Raw genomic sequence first — 25,720 nt, 5'->3', positions numbered from 1 at the left:
TCTAAAGTGAACATAGTTTATTTACAAAATAATGTATACATTATTATGTAATGTTACAGTAGATTATGCACCGTTTCTTGAATAATATTAAATAAATATTCTAATTAATTATAGGAGTATTTAAAAACAAAAAATGCAATAATAAATACGTTGTGTTTCATAGAAGTGGAAGCTGAATACATTTTCCTACAATAATAAAAACAAATCGATTACGTAATTCGTTTTAATGTAAACTTTGTCAGGTGAATGTTTCTACTTATAACTGTCATTCTCTCCAATCGGTTTTATGATATTTCAGTATTTTTACCTTTTTAATGATATATTTCTACTTATATTATTACCAATTGCTACACTGTCTGTATTTCTACTCCTTTTTATATTGTTGTGATCATGTTGCATTTGGATTTTCAACTTTTTTTTGGTGATGCAATAATGGTCAGTAATTTTACCCATTTTATCCCATTATTGATTTTTTCTGTGTTATATCGTAACCTGTAAGGCAAATTTCAAGTCATGTTTATTGTGTTTGACCAAATAAATTGAATTGAATTGAATTAAACTATTACTGGATTTTTAAGGCTGTGTTTATCCCCTATGGTTATCACCCAATAATTCTTATTAGGCCATTCACCACTACCTCCATCGGACTGCATTTATACCTCCCCAAAGGTATCTTATATGCCCATAAGCTATGACTGATAACATACAGTATTGTAGGCCTAAACATTTTTTGTTACGGAAATCACGGGATATATTTCAAGTCTGACCAACTTTGATAATAGCTTAGCTTTATACGGTCAACTTACAGAGTCGAGTGGTCCCAATTGGTAAAAACCACAGACGGAAAATACAGGTGTTTTTACCTTACTCACTGTCTAGGCACGTACACGATAATCCGAGGACAGTTGCAGTTACATATTTTAATAATTTATAACAATTGGGATTCTTCAGTTGTCTATACACAGTTACATTTTTTTTAAATAGGGAGAGACTCATGCCATACAAATAAGATACTGTAATTTTAACCAATTTTAGAATGCGTAAACATATAATAGGCATATTTACATTTTTGCATAATTTTATTAAAATTGATGAATAATTGCTATAATATGGTAACTTCATGTGTCTCTCAAAAGGAGATACTCACGTCTATACCTACACATGTACGGTTAAATATAGGCTTACCTTTAAGAAACAAATAAACCTGCCTCACTGTGGTATAATAATATAATCATAATTTTAACAAAACGTCACAACTTTGGTGACAATTACTGACAACGTTTGTGGCAATTACTGAAAACGTTTGTGACATGAAAACGTTTGTGACATGACAACGTTTGTGACATGACAACGTTTGTGACATGACAACGTTTGTGACATGACAACGTTTGTGACAATTACTAAATCACCATCTGATAGCAACATGTAAATGATTATTTTATTATGGAGACAGAATATTTCATTTTTGTCGTTAATATTAATGATAGAGTATAATATAATCAATTATGACACTGTGTATATAATTTATGCTAAAAAGGATGTGTATATTATAGGCCAGCTATAAACATCCGAACTATCGTATCTTTGGGATTTATAAATTAAATAAATAAATATTAATAAATATTATTTAACTATTAATTATTGCACGGAAGATTGGTTGAACTAGACGAAATTACAGACCAGTTAGGAGGCATTATTTTGTAATGGTTACCGTCTTTTCCAAACAAGTACATAACGTCATGTCCATCAATAAGTACATTAATGGCAGCTGCAGCATTGGTGGTGAAACCAGTGAAACTATTGGTAGGCAGGTTTTCGATGTAAATATATGGTGTTTGAAGACGGTATTGATCACCTAAAAAAGAAACAAAAGTTAAATTTTAAATTAAGTAGTGTGATCTGATCTTTCGCATAGTCCTTTTTGCACTTTTGAAAACCAAAAAAAAATGCCTTGTCTTTGACTCTCATAACGGACACTCAGTTGGTTTTGATTGAAATGTGCTCGGGTATTTCTCCATTCTGTTCAGGAAACGCCATCTCTGCCTTCTGTTGATTTTTTTCTCGATCAGACAGTACGAGCTGAGCTAGCTCCATTCACACTTCTCACAGAAGACGGTGTCGTGTTGTTGCATAATATACAGAATGGAACGGCGCCGTTTTCAAAGAAGCGTGGCTTCTTGGAAGACCGTGGCTTAAATTAAGCCTCTTCTCCTGTCACATTTTAAACATTTTTCAATTATTCAAACTTAGCTGTTTTCTGTAGTTGTTTTCTGTATTATTTAAACACAGTGTTTTTATATCGGTCCTACTATCATTTTTATTTTATGTAGGGCTATTACAGATTTCCATCCATAACAGCAAAAACATCGTCCAAACAGTATTGTATTGAATTATAAAAAAAGATAATTGCCTTCATATATTAGTAATTATAACGTACATACCGGTAATGAAATAAAGGCCTAGCGTGTCACCAAGCGAAAAGGCAGCGTCTATCATGGGATAATCCATGTTGAATTCTTGTTTAATCGTCGATGGATAACCGGTATCTAGGCTGTAACCTGTATACCGCCACACTTGGTTACCCTGTAAACAATACAGTAAACTGATTAGCACCGACGGTAGACCTATTTATCGTTATTGTTTACTAATTCGTAATTGTTGTATGTTAATGTCTTGTCAAATGTTATTTTTGTGAGGGTACCTAATGATCAGCTTCGGCTGGATTGATCACCTTTGTAAAATATTGTTGAAAAACAAAACTTCCACTGTTCACCGCTCCCCTTTTCGTGGCAGTTTTCAAATGTACAGTAGTTTAAAACCTTTTATGATATCTCACCCGACCAACCCTACATAACCAAACCCCTCCTTTTTTAAAGTAGTTTAAAACCTTCCCCGTACACTTCCGATCATTTCGATTCATTCATTCTCACAAACCCTCGGTGACCCAAACCTCTCTCGGTTCGATTTAAAGGATTAGTTTAAAACATTCTCAGAGTAGGCCTACAATTCTGGTTATTTTAATACCCCATTACGCACGTCCTTAGGAACAGGAATCAAACGAAAGTTTTAGAGTTTACAGCCGATTTATAATCTTCCTATTATACATTGTACATTAAAGTATCTTGAAGAAGAATAGAAAAATTAACCTACCTTAAAGAAATATGTTTTTCCAGCTATGCTTCTCCATTCAACGCGGTCCGGCACTGTCATTGCCGAATCAATGTCGCCGGGTAATCCTGGAAATATCGACGAATTTGGTACCGGAGGGTCTTTTATAATGTTATTGTTTAAGATATCATCTAGGCCTATTTTCCACATATTGTTACCTACAAAGTACAACATTTTGTTTGTTACAAACTGAAGCAGAAATACTCAAAATATATGAACAGTAAACTTAAAAATAAAATTTAACTAACATAAGACTATTAAGCGTGGTTCCCATTAGCGGCGCAACGTAACGCAATGCAGCGACTTAAGCGTGGTTCCCACTAGCGACGGAACGCAAGGACGTAACGCAACACAAGTGAATTGACCAATCACAAGCGATGGCTTATTCGCTTGTGATTGCTAACTGTCTATAACTTCGCTTGTCATTGGTTAAAACGCTTTCGTTGCGTTTACGTCCTTGCGTTACGTTCTAGTGGGAACCAAGCTTTAACCGTGGTTCCCACTAGCGACGCAACGTAACGCAACGCAGCGACTTATTGACGCAAAGTGCTGTATTACATGAGAAACGACGACGCAACAGTGCTGCAAACATCGCAGGTTTGATTTCACGCAAGCGGGAGGAAAACACAATTATTGGAAGGGCATTTTCTTACGTTTTGAGGTTGCGCGTTACGTTGCTAGTGGGAACTAAGCTTTAGATTGCACTACTGTATTATGATAATAAGAAATGTATATACTGTACCTCTAGTGAAAATAATCTCTCCCGTAAGCATCTGTGTGGCAGCATCAAACGATTCAATGCAGTCTGGAGGAGGAGCCTGGGTAACCACCGGGAGATTCACCACCTCCGGTGGTGCAATGGGGTTTCCTGGAAATTCCGGATTCTCTGTTGGGGCACCTGCGATTGTGAAAGAAATCAAAAAAGGTATTTAATTGGCGCACCATAAAAATAAACACACACAAGTTAATGGATTTTTGTGCGCACTGTGGCACAAATCAAGTTTAAGCTTGGTTCCCACTAGGACGCAAAGCAATAAAACTTGGTTTCCACTAGAGACGCAACGCAAGGACGTAGACGTAATCAATTGAGTTCTAAATCCGTCGCCCTTGTGATTGGTCACACAAATCCCTTTCGTTGCGCGTATACGTCCTCGCGCTGTGTCCCTACTGGGAAAACAAGCATAACAAACGACGGTTGGTCAAAATCCTTGCGTTGCTTCCCAGAGTGCTAGCTTTCTGCAAATGCGGTCGCGGCGTGAAATGAACTGTTTAGTGCTCTTGATCTGAGCCTATAAGCTTACCGTATAATTCTCTTGCCGCTTCTTTGTCATTTTCAGACAATTGTATGTCTGAGTGGTAAGCTGGTGGTGGGTTATGCATAACGTCATTCATGTTGCTGGAATGTTCGATACCAATGGAATGGCCAATCTCATGCAGGAGATGCACCATCAGACTATTGCCTACAAAAACAAATTTTAATTTTTTATTTATTATTAAAATACGTTCGGTTGGTCATGTTTCAACCCGACTACCAATTCAATTTATCTCGAAAAGAATGTATCTTTAAAAATCAAAATGAGTCGGGGCTTTCCTTGTGTAGAACCCACACCTTGTCCGCCAGTGGTTGATGGCTTCACATCATCATTTTAATTGATGTTACTATACTCATTCAAAAATAGAACGATGTAGTCTGCTATTTTTTGGAAATTTTGGAAAATAAACTTTGCGATATAAGCCGACCTGTTTTTTATGTTTAAGCTTTTTAACCATGGAAGAGATAGAAATTAATTATTTAATTGTACGGGTTTACGTCACAGCGCGCCGTGGCTTCATAGTGTCATAGGTCATATTTTAAGGGTGATACTTTCTTACATAGTGGGCCTACCTGTAGCACTATTTACAGTCCACACGACTCCATCGTACAGGTGCACATCCCCCGATAGTGGGATGCTGTTTGATGATGATGAAGGTGGATAAAACGCATGCGCAACGGCTCTGTTTCTTCCACCGAAGTCGATATTATCTTCATGAACCCCCTCGACAAAGGATATCTTGATGTCGACGTTTGATTCACCTCGCATGCGTTTAAAGGTCAAGTCCGCTGCATCTGACCACATCTAAACAAAATTAATTAACAGATGATTACGATAAAATACATGACATTTATTACACGGCTAAAGTGAGTCTATCCTGCAACTAATATCGTTTGCGCTACATTTAGTAGACTGTATAGTATAGTAGACTGTCTCTGTTAGTCCACCAGTAAGCGTTTCAATTTGACTAAGGCCTACAGGCTTCTTTTTAGTTTTTTTTTTCTAGATATTGTAAACTAAAGAGATGGACTTCTTGTCGAGATGGACTTCTTTTCGAAAGAGGATTTCAATATGATTCCAGCTCCAGTATTAAACGCATAGAACGCCATCTTCCCGTCTTGAACCTAAACTACTAATGTACCTGTAAAGCCTGTTCTGTTGTCGCGTCAACCTGGCTGTTTTTAAGCCATTTTGAATAACTGGCTATGTCCCAGGTGATCTCATTAGAGGACCACCTGTGTGTGACAGGGATCGAACTTCTCCTCCTTCTCTTTCCTTCATTATTGCACTCCATGTTTTCCATTCGAACAAACGTTTCTTCCGTAAAAGTTCCTAAAAATAGGGAAATTAGATTTAACCATGTTAGCAAGCTGATTCAGTCGCTCACTCACTCTACTTTATTTCAAACATATAGATATGTAAAATAAACTTTACTGTACACAATGGTAGCCATATACAAACACATAAATAAATAAAAACAGGATCGTCTAGTGATATAGCATTTAATTTTCAGTGGAGCTGGAATTTCAAAAAATGTGCCCCGTCACTATTATTCTAATGAAGTATCAATCATAAAATTATGAATAATAATAATAATAATAATAATATTGGATTTGTGGATTGGTAGTTATGATGCGCGGCTATACCAATCCAAGGGTTCAAGTCCTGTCAGTGTTAGGATTTATTTTCTAAGAACAATTTATAACTCCACACCCAAACACTTGTAATAAGAGCATGTGTAGAGCATCTTATGTATAATGTTTGTCTTTGTGAACAGGATTGCCACATTTAAGAAGGATAGTGAATACATTCGCTTTGTCATCCTTGGCAATTTGCCTAAATCTCGATATATAAAAATATGTTTTAATGTATGGCTGTACAAGAGAGAACTTTCCTCCTGATGTAACACTTTAGAAAACCGGTTATATCGAAAGGTATTAGCCTCCCTTTCTTGGAACCGAAAGAGGCCCATATAATAAGAGGCTTACCGTACTCTATGTACACACAGACTATCAATACTGTTGGCTCAGTACTGAAGTATTATAGGCCTGCTCCAAGTATTAATCTAGTCAGGAAGATGTAAAACATCTCCATTATCTAATCGTGTGCATTGGATTGGATTGGCATTTATTTACAGTTATGACATAACAACAATTAAGCAATATCGGGTTATGAATCTTCTTTCTGTTCTGGAATTTATTTTGAAAAGGTAACGGAAATGTAAAAAAAAAAACTGTTAAAATTTACCAAGTGAACAATAAGATTTCTAATTTGTCTTCTGCATACAATAGAAAGTATTTTTACATTTCAAATCTAGTATGAAGTTTGTCGGCGTATATTCTGCTTGGATGACTTTCCATTGATATTGTTTATTCATTGTTTGTATAATATCTGTTTTCGTATTTGGAAGTCCTCCAATTTTGCATTATAGTCTAAGTCATGGATTAGATAATAATACGAAAATAACCTGTTGGGGACGCATGATACACGGTGCTTTACTAACATTTTTGGTTTTGTACCAAAATCACAATGACCTAGATACGAATATGCCTTTTACCAGGTAAACTAGTAAAATTAATATTTCTGTTCCTGGTAACATTTTAATACGTATGTATAACTAAAAATTACTTCAACGGTTTCGCACTAGTTACAAAAAACGATTACGTAAGCGCAGCGTAAGTGATTTGACTAATCATGGGCGATGGATTATTAGAATTGTTTTTTGATTGGTCAACTTGCTTGCGCGTGGTTACTCCTGTTGGTCTCTAGTGGGAACCAAGCTTTACTACAATCAACAGAAGAATGCTTTCCGACATTATACTACCGAAGAGTATTTATTATTCTGTTTATAATCCAATATAATATAATCTAGGATGTATGAAAAAAGTGGAAAACTAATAAACATTTCTTTTCCGACAAATAACAAACGTCATTGCATTGCGTCCAAGTGGGAACCAAGCTTTAAAGAAGAAAACTATAATAACCTAAAAATAAAGTATGTAGAAAATAGTTTCTTACCGGTTGCTGGAAGTCCGACAGTCATCTGGAACCTAGCAAGAGCACTGATGATGAAGTCATCGTTATAGTGCTGATCTTCCTCTGCAACTGTTGCCAGGTAACCGCACTTCATAAAAAATCTCTCTGCTTGCCGAAGTTGATTGTTCACAGGAGCTGCGCTAAACCCACTAATAAGAGTCATTACTAGTAGGCCTAATAAAGCTCGACTGCTATCCGTGTAATACATTATTAATTTTACTATGGGTTAGTCGAAATCTAACGATTGGTAAAAATAGTGGCCAAGAAATACAAAGTTTCAATTTGTTCGCGTGTTGTTATGCACACTTGATCTAGGATATCGTAATGTTTTAGTGTTGACATTTTATCGTGTTTATATACGCGGCAAAACTATCTATTCACACATGAATAACTTTACCATCAATGACTCAACTTTTAAATAAATTCCGAAAATAGAAATCCTATTGATAGCGATATTATTGTTTTTCGGAGACGATATCCTGGCTGGGCGCTATTCCAGGTATACCTACCAGACTTGATACCTTATTTGGGTATTAGGCCTATAATAATGAGTATATTTCTAAACACAGAAGATAACCTGGTAGTGCCTGCCGAGCTTAGATTAGTTTAAATGCACTTTTATAAAAACACGCCCTGTATTTAAGTTGAAATATGGTCACTGATAAGTGTCTTTTAAACATTTACGTGTGAAACAATGCAATGCACCAACGGAACACGTGTTACTGGATTAATAGAATTACCTCATCACATCGCGAGTTCATTCTAGTTGAATTTCCAAATTTGTATTTATCCCTTTTAAAAATAATACTGTAAATAAGGCTTTCTTATAAGCGTAGCGTTCAGACGTGAGTTGTCATGACGTTGTAGTTAACGCCAGTTCAGCTAAACACTTTTTTAAAGCAATCAATTAAGTGCATTGATCACCTTTGATGGAGAAGTAGCGCATTAGAAATATTTATTATTATTATTCAATATTTCCAAAAACAACAAAATAGTTAGGCCTATGTTTGAAAAAGTGCAGTGCACCAATGTAGTGTAAAGCACCTAGAGGGGTCAGTGATCCATTAGGCGCTATATAAATATTGTTTATTATTATTACGTAACACGGATTAACCAAATAATTTTTGTCCATCAATAGCAAGAACAGTATAGTGTCTTTCCATTTAAATTCATATCATCATTTGTTATATGCCTAAGAGTATATTTATTAAAAAAATAGAATAAGGTATATCGTGTTCACATGCGAGTCGTCACGATTTCGCTGCCAACGACAGTCGGACTCTACGAAAATTTTGAAGTATATATTCATCTGTTCATTAACAATACATGGTAAAATAAGATAAAGGGGAAAATACACAAAAATGATAAATTAATTATTAATGGGCTTAAAGTTACACGATTGAAAACGATGTGTCCGGTGCTTCGATACGTAAGTGTCCGGTGTATGCGGAACTAACCTGTCGGCTAACCGCATGCACGCAACATAAATTAACAATCCGTTATTAAATCCCAAATTATCTCACACATCGTTTAACTTTCAAAAGAACTATCGACCCAAAATCCGGTGCGGAAGGTAACAATGGTAAATCACCTGTCAGACACACAGGATTATGAAATATTTGAATTTATTTATTTATCTGTTAAATTAAGGAGGAATCATTAGGTCTAAAATAATCAAAAATATTATTACAATGGGGACCAGATTACATTAGGTAATTTCTAGATAATCAACGTGTTAGGCCTACTCTAACTAGGCCCAAAATTATAACATATCTAACAAACAACGTCAGTAATAACAGGAAAAAATGGCACAAATCTATCTGCGAAAATTTACGAGCGCTTAATGCCGATTTTCCACTAGGCGAATTTGTTCGCGCGATTCGAAAGCGCCAGCTTGTACGCATGCGTATTCATATTTTCATCTTCCAAATACCTTTCTACACATGCGTATAAGCTGACGATTTCGGTTCGCGCGAACAAATTCGCCTAGTGGAAAATCGGCTTTACATACCTTTTCTAAAGCTCTGTCTACACTATCAGACTAGTTTGACAAAAATGTGTGATGTACCAAAATATGGCAATGATATTCCCAAATACGGTAGTGATATGGCGTTTTTGCAATCCGTAATTTGATGTATTTTTCTTTGTTGTTTTATTTTCTTAATTATGCCAAGCAAAACAAATTTTACGAGCACATGTACGCAAGTGCGTCTATGGCTTTAGATTAAGAGTTTTGAATAGTGAAAATGATCTTGTTAGGTGTCTGTTACGATATTCAAATCTCTTCACTTGGGAGAAAATCCTATTTTAGTGTGATTTTCCGTTATATAGAATTGTGGAATATTTATTCTGAAATAAAGTGATCAGTTCAATTCAATTAAAAAAATTCCATTTTGAGGTGGACCAATAAATTTCTTGACATCATGTCCATGGACAGATCACATTCTTTTGTCACATGACGTTTGATAGTGTAGACAGGGCTTTAAACTTGGTTCCAACTAGGACCCAACGCAAGCACGTAAGCGCAAGTAATTTGCCCTATCACGACGATGATCGACCACGTATTAGAAATCACAGGTTGAAACATTTCTGAGATTTCTATGAGGTTTTTTCAGTATCCGATACCGGTACATTATACCTTGTATTTACGAACAAACAATGCCAAAAGTACCGTATAATGTAGTAAGCGGACCTGTTGTCGCTCGAAACAATACTGTAATTCCAGTAATCCGTATCTGTATGACGCATAAAAAGCTTAGAATATGTACATTTCTGGTAAATCTCATTGGTAGAAGATAGCCTAAATGATGTTCAGAAGTTACAAAATTCTCCCCTCTCGCTCTCTTTTCATCTATTAATATTTTACCCAATATGTTACACAATTGTAATAAACATCTTAATACATTGTCCCCTTGAACAAATAATGTTTTTGTTGAATATACCATTTTAATGTCACATAATAGTTATTCACTTCACAAATTATTTACCCGAAAAACTGTAATTTAAAGCAAAAAATAGTCAAATTGGCTGCCAGCCAATGGGTTTTTTGGTTGAATTCAACCGTTTATTTTATCACTTTTATAAGTTAACAGGGAATAGGGATTTACCGTATTGTGTTAAACATATACTTACCCACTTATTTAACGGGGAAATCTCTGTATAAGGGTTTCTCAAGAAGAGGTTCTACTGTATTTAAAACAATCTATCTAAACAATCATGCCGTTTACATGTTACGGCTGAGGATACCCTGTACGAATTTCATTTTCTACTTTGTTATAAAATCTTTTCAAAGGTTTTTGAAAAACTCAACGCTATAAACATTTACTCTAAAAAGTGTACTAGTGGCGAAAACCAATCATAACTGCTGTTAAAATAAAAGTAGCTTATCTCAAATTCTTGTACGGTCTTCTCTGTTACTGCATTTCCTTGTTCGGATTACTGCAGTAATTATTGCATTATAGCATTCAGTTCCTGTTCAACAGCCCCGACAAACGCTGGAAAGTTTGCGTCAGTGAGTATCATGCGCACTAGTGTGGGTAGATCTCCATCTGCGATATGCGCATGCTTGTACGCGAGTGGAAGATTAACTTCGCCTGGTGTCGTCAGAGCCTAAATTAAAAAAAAAAAGAGAGGGAAAAAACATAATTGAGTTGCTGTTAACGTCTCATAGCCGGTCGTTACAATATAAGACAAGTGGCCGTATTCACCAACCACACACTTCAGTGCGATACTTGATACATGATACGAGCATTTTTAATGTAGGTGTGATTGGAGAATACAGCCACAAGTTCGTGTGGGGACAGGTTGATTGTTCGTTCCCAATTATAGCAAAATCATATTTTAAAATTCAATTATATTTATACCAAGAAAACACACGATTGTATCAATACAATTGGGAGGATTTCCACAGTCGTGTGTATGTATGCAGGCAGTAGTTAAAGCTTGGTTCCCACTGACGCAACGCAAGAACTAGGGGGTTACCCCGGTGTATTAGTACATCACAGCCACTGATCACCAAATGGGCCCTCTGGGAGACCAGTCTTTGACTGAAGAGATTACCCAGTATAAATATATATTTCAATTTAATTCAATTCAATTCAACTAAGTGCAACACTACTCAAGGGTCTTTCACACCTGTTCCGGTACTGTTTCACGGCGTCGGACTGGAACCATGCCGAAACTTGTGTAAAAGACCCTTAACGCAAAAGATCGACAGTCGGGACGATCCATCGCATCATGATTGGTCAAATTATTTGCGTTGCGCTTACGTAATTGCGTTTTCCTCCGAGTGGGAACCAAGAAAATGATGGTTTTACGAACGTACATTAGGTTGAAAATAACCGCAGTCGCAATTTTAAAATAACACTAAAATTCAAATACAATTATTTTCGGTCTTGTTATCATTAATTATGTTTACAAACAAGATAATTAATTCGTGATTTCCGGAAGTAAAATTATACTCAATTATAGTACAATTAATTTTAAACAGACTTCGTTGCAAGTCTAGCGTCAGCATACAGTGTAATTTAGTGGTTACGGTACATTCAACCTATGCAAGTACAGTATAAAGATGTAAACATAAAGCTGACTAGCCGGAATACAACGGTGTTTGTGTTGTGTTTGTAATAAACGCCTCGGGCATGCAAAGAAAAAAACAACAAAATCACAATATTTTGTGTCTACAAACAATAACACTGTCTACAAACAATAAAACTGTTTTCAAATCTGTCGTGTCTTTAGACACTTTTCTTGTAATCGAACTTCCACAAATTAGCTGTCGTAAAAGTTGAAAGACCTTTATCAATAAATAAAGGATTTCACCAAAAAATTTTTATAAGCAACTATAAATCCGCATTGATAGAACACCATTGCTTCCGTGCCGACAAAGGACTACCACGCATCATGAAATAATAACCGGTTTTCGGTACTGTATCAATTTTTTCAAAGTATCAGTAACAAATTCTATGATACAAAATGATATTACTGTGTAACACATGTGACTCCTGTATAATAGACCCTAACCTACCCCTTGTATTGTGGATTTGTACAAATTAAAAATTAGTACAAATCCATCAAAAAGTTACAGTTAAAAAGAGTAAAAAATATTGTAAAGATATACGTTTGTAAATCATATGACATATATCCTTAAACATGTTTTCCATTGGTGCATATGTTGCAACATGTTGTTTTGTGTTATAGTTTGTACGAATTATAATGTAGATTAACTTGTTGCTTTATGTTTAAAGTAGTATGTTTAGTGAAATGAATTAATTTTGATATTTTCTTGTTTAAAAGTATGTTACAGCAGTCTAGTCACCAATACATTATTTTTATATCGCAAATTATTTTTTAAACCCGGAACACCCCTATTAAAAAAGTAACTCCGTGTATAAACATAGGAACGCTACAGTATGGTTCCCACTTGGACGCACCACAACGACGTAGGCGCAACGCCGGTGAATTGACCAATCACAAGTTTGGATTGTCCATTGCGTTGTGATTGGTCAAATTACTTAGTTGGGCTTATGTAAGTACTTCATTGCGTCCAATGAAGTGGGAAGCAGACTGACTCCGTTTTATAACAACTGAGCAATGGTCCGATGATGGAGACAATGTAAGGGTATAGTACAATGACGTCATTGTTTACCTTTGCAATGTTCGACAATGTAGTTTCGCCTTGCAGAGTCTGTTTATTCAACTAAATAAAAGAGATACAAATGTACGTTATATACCTGGTTCGTCCATCGACGGTTGATCTAAATCTCGCCAAATTTCTTCTGTCTAAACTCATAATAAAATGAATTAGGAAGTAATCATAAAGTTTAAATCAAACAGAATTCAAACTATAATCCGTCAACGTCAGATCATTACACCGCCGTTGTCCTCACATCTACCACTGCATCGTTACCATGAACGTACCATGGTTACCACGAACGTACCAACGTTGTCGTCATTATCCACGAACGTACCATCGTTGTCGTCGTTACCACCAACGTACTAACGTTGTCGTCGTTACCACCAATGTACCATCGTTGTCGTCGTTACCACCAACGTACCATCGTTGTCGTCGTTACCACCAACGTACCACCGTTTTCGTCGTTACCCTGACCGTACCATCGTTTTGCCATCGTTACCACGAACATTCGTTGTCGTCGCGTCGTTATACCCCGAATGTACCATGGTTGTCATCATACCATCGTTGTCATAATAGTTACCACGAACATAAAAATCGTGGTCGTCGTTACCCCGAATGTGCCATCGTTGCCACGAACGTACCATCGCATTGTCGTCGTTATCCTCAACTACTATACTACCTTTTTGTCTCCGCTTTCCATTTCTCCTAAATGTGTCTCCATACTTCTAAAGTTAACAAACCCCTGAATGGCGGTAAGAAAGTCTGCGCAATTCTGAGCGCTTGTCGTGGTTTCAGGGGTCGATTCAAATTGAAGCCGAAATCTACGACTCTCATTCTATAAAATTAAATGCATTGACACCATTATTAATATATTATTGGAATAGAGGCTGTATAATGAACAACAAAGATAACAAACAAGATATGACAACACAATCAATCCCCAACCCCCAACTCATAACTACTGATCATAATTTTGATTGGAAATTCCTATATAATATAATGGTACAGTAGGCCTAACAATCAACATTATATTAAGTCATAGAAAATGCGCACTCTGAAAAAAGTGTAGGCTAATTATTACAATGTGTTTATGTTACTTTCCAGGAATGTTTCTTTGGCTCGTATCAAGAATGGGGGTCACGTGTACGCCGCGTATTTTTGTACGATCTTATTTTTGAGGCTATAACTTACATTGATTCGGCAAAATATGAGGGCACTGTCACTTTTACTGAGTACCCTGATAGTGTCTCCAGCTAATTTGAGGCAATAGCTTTCCTATATAAAATGTGAAGATACAGAAAAGACGTGTTCGAGTAAATGTACTCAAAATAATAAAATTAATTTTATCATTGCTTGCGCTTTTACATTCGTAAGAAATACAAAAATATATGATGATGGATTAGTGGAAATTATCATTTACATTTAGGCCGGGTATAAACAATTTTTGGCAGAATACTACTAGGCCTATAGATTCTTAGTTATTTTTCATACGTAAGTTAAGTGCGACAGTGAGAGGTTTATTTTAAGTTTTACAAAACTTAGTTCATTGATGAAATAAAAAGTATGGTTACCAATATGAGGTCATCTTGTGTTACAATCAATTGGTCATCTTTGAGATGTAGTTCAAGTTTTCCATCCTTATTTTCATAAATCTTAAATATGAAAATACTTTTTTTTTTGTTTAAATTAAAATAAGCGTAAAATAAAAATTATATACTTTTTTTTATTGTATGTCCTATCCCTACTTTACTAGGCCTATTACTTCACTAGACCTACTTTAGTCTAGCTATGTTTAAATTCAATTCCTATTTTATTTCCACAATATAACTAACACTACATACAATGTCTACGCTCGCGCTAAGGTCAAATTTTCGTTCTCGAAAGGTTTTGAAAAACATTAGCCAAATTGAAAATCCTTTAGCCAAATTTAAAAAACCATAAAAATTCGCAAAAATGTTTATTAAATAAATAATGCATGTATTTGTTTGTTATTTTACTTCTTTTACATTTATATTATTATTATTTATCCCAATGAAGCTGATTTTCGTTACCGCGATTTTAACACGTTCGTGAAATTTCAAAAAGTGACGTGTCTTTGAAGTTAAAAATATACTATTTCTTATGTACCCATGAGAATAAAAATTATATGCCTGGAAAGATCTTGTTTAAGGGATTTTTTTTATATATTTTTAATCTATGTTTATTAAATATTTTAATAGAAAACACGAGTTAAAAATGAGGTACAAAAGCCGGCGAGCCGAAATCTGCGCGCTAAAAATAACTTTGGAAAACACCTACCCATTTTCGCACCCGATCGCACGAGGTCCATAATAGGTGGTGGAGTAATTTTTGTTGCATGTTATCAGGCTTTAAATACTCTTTATTTTGATATGTAAATCGGTTATTATTATTATGTACATCCGCCTCATATGTCAATTTTAACGATAACAATTTTTTAGCCTTTCTCATTATCAAAATCTGGCTAATTTAGTAATGAATTAAAGCTAATTTATATTTCTGTTTGATAAACCACATCGTTTTATTTGACTTGACTTTGCGTGGACCTGGTGCGAAGAAGCCAACAAGACCAACCACTGAAAAAAATAATCCCTACCATAAATATCAGTGTTTACCATTTTCCTTACGGGGGATTCAGTTCTCCGCTTATTACTAAATTACCGTCGCCTAGGTATTAGCGCGTTAATTAATGATTGGATAACCCCCGCACAGTGGACTGTTCCATTTTCTGAACTAGTATTCGCCGCACACGAGGCATGTCGAAAAATGTCGCCTCTCATCATGGAATACTTGCTTCGAAACGTCAATTTTACCGATTTATTAAATTATTTAATAAGTGGAATATTTATCAATCTATTATATAAAACAAAACAAGTACGTTAGGAAGAAATGTACCACAGAAATTTAAGAAGCTTTGAATTTGCTATGCAGCGGCCGTAACCCATTCTATGTAGGCGGCCGAAACGCGCTTTGGCCAGGGTTGCCGTTGTAGTATACGTTGTTTCTTAGCTATTCAATTTAAAGCGCAACTTTCGGTTAGAATAATCAAAAGGGAAATAAAATTAAACATGTTAACATTATACTATTGAGGTAATTACTTTGTTAAATTTAAAATTTCCCTTTTTAAATAACAGAACAGCCTCGTTTACGGAAGTATTCGTCCACATGTTTCTGTTTACATTTTCTTCTCGAAGTTCATTTTCTACGTCGAAGAATAGGGACTTCCCCTTTTATTCGCTCATCATCACGTCGACGACGACCGGCCACGAACCAATCACATTAACTGTGTGTCATTAAAACGTCATCGAGGCACGCTCTGCGCATGTTTAAACAGAACTAAAAAAATGAACACGGCGATCGTGACGTCGTCACATAAAATGCTGTTGTGGTAAAAAGTGTACCCGAGTCAGAAAGTACCGAAGTGTGGCGAATTCTCGCTCCCATAAGAAGTCACGCCGACCAGGCTAGGCCTAGGCTTGGAAATGTATTTTCGCCAATTTGGCGAACGAGGCAATAATTATTTTCGCCAAATGGAGACTCCAGTCGCCATTGGCGAATTGGCGAGCGGTTAGCGCGAGCCTAGAATGTGAATAACATTATGATGAAATAGTAAGGCAATGTATAAACTTGCATATAAATACGAGACTGAGAGAGTGAGAGTCAGATAAGAAAAAAAATACATAAAGTAATAAATAAAAAGAATTAATTAAGCCTATTTTACTTAATAGTACAATAACTTGCTACTGATAGTTGGTCTAGGCTATGTCTATTTATAATGTATCTGTATCTAGCTCTAGGCCTAGCCATACACTAGGGCCTAGCTAGCCCTATGCCTAGTAGTGGTATAGCCTGTCATATTATTGTAATACTAATAGACTAATAGTAATAGTAATAGTATTAGTATTACCAAATGGGAATATAATTTATAAACAAATAATTACCTCTACCTAAACCTATAGATAGGCTATACATAAAGACATATACTCTTCCTAGTATACCTTACATAGTCTAGTAGTAGGATCGGACTTCTAGGCTATGCCTACTAGTACTACTAGGTAGCCTAAACCATTATATTCTTTGGCTAGGTCTACTAGGCCTAGCCTAGGCCTAGAGCTAGTACTACTACTAGGGCGCTAGTCCGCAACAAGACAATGAATGAAAATGACATACTTTCCACGTTCCCTGAAGCTCGTTTTTTTCTGCCGAGTTATAAATAAATCTTGCATAACGTGAAAGTTGCCAAACTGTATACGATGTAAAATCTTGACTATCTCCAAAAACTCGTGATAAATTCATTCGTTTGTGATCAGAAATCTTTCCTTTACTACTCTTTCTTGAAACTGACGCCATCATGGGTGGTGTGTGGATGTCCGTCCTGCTGCAATGCACTGTCCGCCTCCTACAAGACCATGCCACCACAGCTCAGGCCTGTCGGCCGCCTAAACACATGTGTTTCGTTCACATGCCTAGCCTACTAGCCTGTCGTCGCTCTAAAAGTTTGTAGTTTTCTATCTTGTGAGGGCGCTATTGATTGGCATTGATCAGAGCCGGCCATATATAATGGATCTGGCATTGATTGGTCTGTTTGAGGGATAATACTGAACATGTGTATAATGAATTTGATAGGCTAACTACATGGTGCGATGAAAACTAATTGAAGATAAATGCTAAAAATACTAAATAAATAGTGTGGGATTTCAGGAAAAAAGAGAATGATAAGGGATGCTTAAAACTTGACGTGAACGTTGTTGAACGTGTCCATGAATATAAATAACTTGGTACGTTCATAGAGGATAAATTGAAATTTGATAACAATACTGATGAGATTGTTAAAAAAGGGAATCAAAGGCTGTACTAGTGGTTAAGAAAACTTAATACTTTTAAAGTTAGTAAATGTCAGACTTAAGTTGTTTTATGAATCGGTCATCCAATCTATTTTAGTTGTAACATGTATAGCATGGTTTGCGAATCTAACAGAGAAGAATACGACTAAGGAAGGTGTGCAAAACAGCTTCTAGAATCAATTGTTAAAGATGTTGATGGTGTTTATGAAAAACAAACGTTGAGCAAAGTCACAAAAATTATGGGAAAGAGTTCTCACTCATTACACAATGAATTTATTGTAAATAGATCAGGGAGAGTTAGACCACCACGATCAAATAATTCACGTTCGCTTTAGTCTTTGTTCCTAATGCTATTCATATTTTTAATTCACGATTTAAGAGAAGTTTGTAATACCGATGCCTTCACTATTCATACCTGTGCAGTATATTATAAATATTTTTGTGTAATTAATTTTATTTTAAATATGTTATATATGGTCTTTTTATATTTATATTCTTGCCAAGGAAGACAATTCATAATGTAATTTTATTTATTTTACGACTATGACTATTATGAATAAAATGTTATAATTATATCTATCTATCTATTTAATAAACTGCTGTTTAATTATAATAATTAATAAGTCATTGTTACAGTAATTTTATCTGAGAGTCAGCTTTTGGTATACTGATCTATAAATGTTTCTACAATATTTTATTATTAGTATTGATGCGCAAACTTTTCTCCCTTCCATCCTCCCGCCCCTACTTTCAACATCTAATATCCAGCTTACAGTCAGGCCTAATATGTTTAAAAAAATTAGAAAGTAATAAAACAATTCCTTCACCTATATGATGAGACTGAATTTCACATTTATTTGTTAAAGATAGTCTACTCCTATTATAATATGTCGATCCGCGTTTTCTCCGTTTAAACTCTCTCTGGTTTTTCCGGGGCTGCCTCATTACAGGTGGTGAAATTGTACACAAACGGACGCTATCTCCTCACAGGTGCTAACAGTGAACACTTTAGTTACAACGAATTATTTACCATAGCACGCGTCAATGACTTTTCGAGCTAAACTCGAGGGCTAAAAATGTTCTGCACCTCACTATAGTTGGCCCCCTTCATTGTCTACAGTGTTCCACGCATATCCCACGCGTGTATGACGCGTGTCGTATCACTCCCACAACATCGATCGTGTGGCGTTAAAAATAACTTCACCACCGGTAGGTGTTGGATATACATAGTCTCGAATGGTTAATTGTAGACACGCCATGAATCCAGCACTGAGTCCAATAGTAGCAGGCAATGTAACAATCCAGGCTAAAAATATAGTTTTAAAAAGTTTCCAATCAACAGCTGTGCGATTTCGGAACCATCCAACAGCAACTATTGCACCGACTTTACAATGAGTTGTACTCACTGGGAGGCCTAGATTTGACGCAGTCAGAACCGTTGTTGCAGAGCCAAGCTCGATTGTAAACCCACTATATATACAAATAAAAAGTTATTTATTTTATTGCTATGACGTCATATATACGTCTACTCGTATTTCAGTCAGAGCGCAATATTAATCAATAAAATGACGTAATACGGTATCAGTCGACATAGACTGGACGTGTAAATCGAAAGTCCTTAATGATTGGATTAAAGTTTTATAGGTTACGGTCATTTTTATTTTATGCATACTTTTTAGAATAGGCTTCTTATAATCGACAGATTGGCTTAGAATGGCTATTTTGAACCATTGGAAGAATATGAATAGAAACATATTATAATATATTATTATTATATAATAATATAGCATTCTATTATGAATAATCATTACCATTACATATTATTATTATTAGTCAGCACTCTCTTATCCGGGTCTATAAAATCATATCATCACAAGAGTGAACTAACACATTGGGCATTAATTTATAATGCAATAGTTTATTTTGTTTATTTTACTAGATCGTAGCGCATAAAGTATTGTGTTCATGCTCAAAGGCGTTTTACATAGAAATTATATTGTATCTTTTTAACAACATACACTGCCTATTGATCAGATAGATCTAGGATTTTAAAATAGAGTTGGGGCTTAAAACGTACAACTATGAATCAGCATATATAATCGTTGGTATATAATAGAATTTTTAGAAAAATCCTTAAATATAAAAGAATATTTTACCTTGAAGGAGTGAGAGGTGTCAAGTCGTCTCCGACAGTTTCGATGACTCGCCTACCGAGAGCCCACAATCCTATCGTCATTCCAACGGCGCCATAGAACAGAATCCAGACTGGAACGGGAGCTTCTTGCTCGACGTCACCAGTGGTATAGATGACAAATAAGGCAACGAACGGGCCAATCGAATTACTGTAATATAAATGTTTTAAATTGTGGTTGGAATTCGTACAGAACTATAATTACGGCAACAGCACGCGTCTCGCTTTGTGATTCAAATTACCCGCCATTCTTCATTCAACGCTGATAACTCCAATTTGGCAAACGGTAGAAAGAGGTAGACTACGTGTGTTAATAGAAAGAAAGCATCAACCTTGCAACAACAACATACCGACGTAGCCTACCACGGAAAATGCATTACGTATTAATAAAGCACGTGTGTATTTCTTTAGTCGTGGTTGGTAGGCTACACGTCCTTACTGCTTACTTCACTCTTGCTTTAAAGTTGATGTTTAGAACTATCGATGTGTAACACCAATTGTACCACGTGGTGATAATGATTTACTTTACACTAAAGCGTGGTTCCCACTAGCGACGCAACGCAAGGATGTAACGCAACGCAAGTGAATTGACCAATCACAAGCGATAGCTTATTCGCTTGTGATGGCTAACTGTCTATAACTTCGCTTTTCATTGGTTAAAACGCTTGCGTTGCGTTTACGTCCTTGCGTTACGTTCTAGTGGGAACCAGGCTTAAACAGTTTTCATCGAAAAGATAGGCGTTGCAACGCTTACCTGACGTCATTCCCACCATGCGCAAACGATGAAAATATAGATGAAAGAATCTGAAGAGGCATGCACAATCTGTGTATACATGGGATGTCCTTCAATGTTTCCCACCCCTCGTGTTTTTCATGTTCCGTTGTTACCTCATCTAAGAAAGAAATAAATGAAGTCTTGGTTTTATGTCACCAATCACAAGAACCAAGTTTGGTTCCCACTTGGACGCAAAGCAACGGCATAATTAAGTCTACCAGTAGTGAGTTGACGAACAGGTATCATCCAAAATGTCGTTTGTGATGGTCAACTCAATTGCGTTGTTGCCAAGTGGCCAAGAAGAGAAATGTATAGTTTAAAAAAGTTTGCATAAGAATGGCTATTTTGTACCATTTGAAGAAAATTAATAGAAACGTAACAAATATAATTAGCATTTTGTTATAAATTGTATTTTACCATAATTTGGAGGTTTGGATGTGATGTTTTTTTACCTGTACTTTGAGGTGCCTCTCCATTTTGATTAGTTTCAATAGATTTACTGACAGACTCTATCTGTACAGATTCTATCTGTACAGATTCTATCTGTACAGACTCTGTTGTTGTTTCTATAACACAATAACCGAACATAGATTATAAGGATTATTATATTATTAGTGTTAGTGTTATTATTATTATTATTATTCAACTCTTCTTTGGTTACTCAAATAGTTCGACATGGACGCGACAAGAAACTCATACAGTAGTTGCACATTTTTGGAATAAACGGTTTTTATTTAGTTTTTTCTCGAAAGAGGGCAGGGATTTTGTACAATAAAATGGCAAAAAATATTTATCCAAGCGTATGTATATAATGTTGTCCTATTATGACAAACAAAATATTATAATAGTAATACATACCGGTGTAATTTTTGTCTGCGTCCGTCTTTGTATAACTGCTCAACATTACAGGATTGTCTAACCCACTTAACTCTAATATCAATATATCAAAATAACACCAATTAGAAACACGCTTTATATATCAAACAAATAATGTTTGACTTCTGAAATAATTAACCGTTTGATAAACATACATTGAAATCTTACCTTTCGTTTCTACTTTTTCTGGTATTTTAATTCCGTCATTTTCAGCCATCATTACTACAAGAAAAAAAAAATACATATTCAATTAATTGAGACCATACCTCTCCAAAATGTTAAGTAATTTGCAATGATGGTCATCAACATAAATGTATGTAATCTCACCTAATATTCTTCTTCGTAGTATAGGAACAAATACAAACCAAACTACAAGTCCAATCACAAAACCAATACCAAAACTAATTAGACAAATTGCCCATATCGGTAAATCCTCCATTCCTGCAAACAAAAGCACATTTTTTTGCAGATTGTTGATCTAAATGACTGTATTTAACATTGCGATGATGGATAGTAAATATTGGTTTGATAGCATTAGATATTTAAAAAAAACACAAAAAACATCAAAATTCCGTAACATACACGACTTTAGGCTTAACATAGCATAACAATAATAAATCTCATCCTTCTAAAAAAATTCACAGGACTTAGTTGGTGTTGATTATTCTATGAAGAGTTGTTGTACCTCCTTCAGTGTCGATGAATATCGAGAAAAAGTTAATGAAAACTACAACTGCATACCAGAAAGGCATCGATATCAAACCAGGTTCGAGCGGTTCTTCCTGAAAGAAGAATAAATAAAATACAATACAATCTGTTCATAGATTAGCTGTACCTATTCCATGTTTCCTCATGATGGATAGATACCTTATTCACTTCGTGTTACACATCTTCGTGTTTTATGTCGTTTTTTTGTTCAAAATACCTAAAGGCCTTGCTGAAACTTGAATTGACTTTTCAGTAGCTTCTAATCTTAACATCTACCTCATAATATATTTAGTTATATAGTAAATGAAAGTAGGCCTTTCTTCTACGTAGAAGCAAAACATTTTAGAAACTTTTGGCAATGTTAACGATAAAAGCTTTATTAGTGGTGCAGTCAACTTAAACTACATAAAATAAACATTATAAACCAAACATGTATGTATGTACATACACAACTAACAATAACTAAGAGACGATGGAAAAGTCTAATAAAATGGTAAAGAGACCTACCTTTTTAATAACGGTTTCTCTAAAGATCCAAAAAACAAATATTGATACAGCACCAGCTAAGACCGGTGATACAAACCAAGACAGTACTAAAGGAAAAATTTGAAGAATAAAGCAATCGTTTATAAAAGATCGGTAAATGAAATGTTTCTTCATCTACAAAATCAGTTTCTTCCGCCAATACTAATAACCTCGAGTTAAACCTGTCTAATGAAAACTTAAATAAAACAATATTTTTGTTTGCATACTCGGAGTTTTCCACTGTTTGGAAAAAAAAGCCTTTGATGCAATTCCAGTAATTACTGATCTGTAGGACTATTATTTGAAAGTGAGCATGAGTTCACAAAAAACCACCTCATGCTAATTAGTTTGTCAAGAAGGCATATGGTTTAACGTCTGCAAACTATTTTTCTGCAACTGAAGTTTTCCAAAGTTTGTTAACTGGTGTTATATTTTCACACATTTTCAAAAACCTTCTTTTGTTAAATTTAGGCCTAAGTCTAGTTCAAGATTTCTGTCTAGACTAGTTAATAGAAGCTGCCATTTTGTCTATGAGGATCAAATGCAAAACGTACCAGAGATTGTTATTTGAATTTCACAAATCTCAGCAAACTAGTTTGTTAAGAGGTTTATGACTTAGGGTACACTAGCAAACAATAACAAATGTGTGTTTGCAAACACTCGGGGCTGAGTTTTCAAACTAAAGTTTGCTGGTGTAGACAGACAGACGTTTTATAGTTCAATAGTACCCTGAATATTTACTTATTTTAATAATCTCAATCCAGTCCACGCCTTTTCCACCGAATGCCGCCAAATGGTAACCAAGTACCGCGCCCACGGAGCTATGTGTTCCAGACACTGGCAGTTTAAGGGCAGTAGCGATGAATATCCATATAGTTGCAGCTGAAAGATTTAAAAGAAATGTCAGTGAATTTAGTTGAATCTAGTCAGAGAGCTGTAATGTGTAAACATTACATAAATCGTGGACGGTTTCTCTTAAGCACGGTCCCACTCATGTCGACCTCATCAAAACAGAAAACATACTGTACGTACCTAAAAGTGCTGATATCTGACCAACCATCAGTAACAATGGATCATCTTCGTACAACGTTGGATCAAAAAGACCTTTTCGAATCGTGTCCGACACTTTTGCTCCAATAAGAATAGCTCCTAGTGTTTCAAATATTGACGCTAGAATACAAGCTTGTCCGAGCGTTAGTGCTCGTGACCCGACAGAAGTCCCGAAAGAGTTGGCCACATCGTTGGCTCCGACGGCAAAAGCGAGAAAGAAAGATGTTATGAAACCCACTACAATCATCCACACTGCGTCATCGTAATAAGCGTCCATTTTGTATCCTATTTAAACGATAACGACAAGTAACATTTAGTTTACTGCAGTAACTAAGTTGTTATAGAAATGTATTATTCTCTTTCTTCATTTTCTACAAACAAGAGGTTTATTAATAGAATATATTAGGTCAAATCTCAACATGATGTCTACGAAAATATTTAGGGCATCTTTTCAGCCGGACAATGATATAATCGTAAGTCCAAAAGAGGAACGTGCTGAATGTTCACATTTGCGAAACTGTGTAGGCCCAATGAGATTGGTTGAGAGTGTGTTGTATGTACGATCATGTGGATTGTGGGTGGTCGACGAAATGTCTGACCTATTGCTCGAGTGTTTGGGCACACCCAATAATAACTAGATTTAATTCGTCACTATGACGAATTATAGGCTATATGCATTGATTTAAATAAAGATAATTGATTTTTAAAAGATATATTGATTGATTGATTTTCTCAGAATCTTTAATTATTTATAATATATGATAGGACCTTGCTAACGCGAATACAATAGCCGGTATCACAATCCGATCAAAGATCCACATGCGTATGTATAATGTCACAAACCACATTTGTTGTTACATAATAATAAAGACATAAGTTACTTTTTATCTAGATTTCATTATAAACCATGTGTATAATCTATACACTAAGAAATAAATTTGAACAAACAATACGGATAATAAAAAAAAAGATCTTATTTCGTTTCCCAAGGTGAGACTCGATCTCGGTACCTTGAATGCTATATACACACGAGCACAGACCACCGAGCCATATACATACACAACTGACTAAAAAAATTCTCCGTGTATTTACTATGCAGTAACCACTTTGGTGGAAATAGATTATTACATACCGCAATGAATTAAAATTTTTTACTATGATGACATCTTTAAAAATGTAAAAAAATGATGCACTGTCAAACTATATACTTTTAACGTTAATATATGAACTTCTTAAGAAAGAAAGTTAATGTTAAGTTTGTTATTTCGGCCTATAAGAAAATGTCATAATTTGTTTGATTGTCAAAATTATTTTGAAAAAATTTAATATGCAATTAATGATGACTTACCGTAATCAACTTTTGTTCTCTTAATTTGATAATAAATCATACATAATATGATACATACACTTCAAGAAAATGAAATAAAAAATAGGTGTTCCCCAGCATTCTGACGATATTATTATATTAATTTTAAAATTTAGCCTATTTTCACCATTTTGTTAACTTATAGTACGTGCGTAGCCTGTCACTTTTGACGTGCTCCTATAACGCAATTTTGAGTTGAAAAGTGAATCAAATAT

At 35.2% G+C, this 25,720-nt stretch overlaps 3 protein-coding genes across 5 annotated transcripts; all 3 read right to left on the bottom strand.

Annotated features, from left to right (window-relative positions):
* Positions 1-7,946, bottom strand: LOC140058216 (interstitial collagenase-like). Its single transcript, XM_072103782.1, has 8 exons — positions 7,500-7,946; positions 5,623-5,813; positions 5,054-5,285; positions 4,470-4,628; positions 3,911-4,066; positions 3,151-3,326; positions 2,442-2,583; positions 1-1,855 (listed from the first exon to the last, which is right to left on the bottom strand). Exons 1-8 carry the CDS (start codon positions 7,723-7,725, stop codon positions 1,635-1,637), a joined length of 1,503 nt encoding a protein of 500 aa, XP_071959883.1. The 5' UTR covers positions 7,726-7,946; the 3' UTR covers positions 1-1,634.
* A 1,953-nt stretch (positions 7,947-9,899) lies between these two features.
* LOC140046931 (meiotic recombination protein REC114-like) lies at positions 9,900-17,607 on the bottom strand. Of its 3 annotated transcripts, none has more exons than XM_072091698.1 (6): positions 17,341-17,607; positions 14,724-14,804; positions 14,344-14,427; positions 13,832-13,987; positions 13,165-13,215; positions 9,901-11,126 (listed from the first exon to the last, which is right to left on the bottom strand). In XM_072091698.1, the coding sequence occupies exons 1-6, from the start codon at positions 17,521-17,523 to the stop codon at positions 10,965-10,967; spliced, it is 717 nt and encodes a 238-aa protein (XP_071947799.1). In that variant the 5' UTR covers positions 17,524-17,607; the 3' UTR covers positions 9,901-10,964. The 3 variants fall into 3 exon arrangements, with proteins under 3 accessions (XP_071947807.1, XP_071947799.1, XP_071947816.1); XM_072091715.1 differs by lacking the exon at positions 13,165-13,215 and adding an exon at positions 13,250-13,298 and having other exon boundaries at positions 10,962-11,126; XM_072091706.1 differs by lacking the exon at positions 14,344-14,427 and having other exon boundaries at positions 9,900-11,126.
* A 703-nt stretch (positions 17,608-18,310) lies between these two features.
* On the bottom strand, positions 18,311-24,420 carry LOC140042202 (sodium-dependent phosphate transporter 2-like). The gene is made up of 10 exons (XM_072087684.1): positions 24,122-24,420; positions 23,831-23,971; positions 23,072-23,157; positions 22,542-22,638; positions 22,184-22,297; positions 22,025-22,078; positions 21,398-21,546; positions 20,960-21,120; positions 20,171-20,356; positions 18,311-19,484 (listed from the first exon to the last, which is right to left on the bottom strand). Exons 1-10 carry the CDS (start codon positions 24,414-24,416, stop codon positions 19,175-19,177), a joined length of 1,593 nt encoding a protein of 530 aa, XP_071943785.1. The 5' UTR covers positions 24,417-24,420; the 3' UTR covers positions 18,311-19,174.
* Positions 24,421-25,720: the final 1,300 nt, after the last annotated feature.

Source organism: Antedon mediterranea, chromosome 1, assembly GCF_964355755.1.
Source record: "Antedon mediterranea chromosome 1, ecAntMedi1.1, whole genome shotgun sequence".
Lineage (NCBI taxonomy): Eukaryota > Metazoa > Echinodermata > Crinoidea > Comatulida > Antedonidae > Antedon > Antedon mediterranea.
This window is presented reverse-complemented; position numbering and strand designations above follow the sequence as displayed.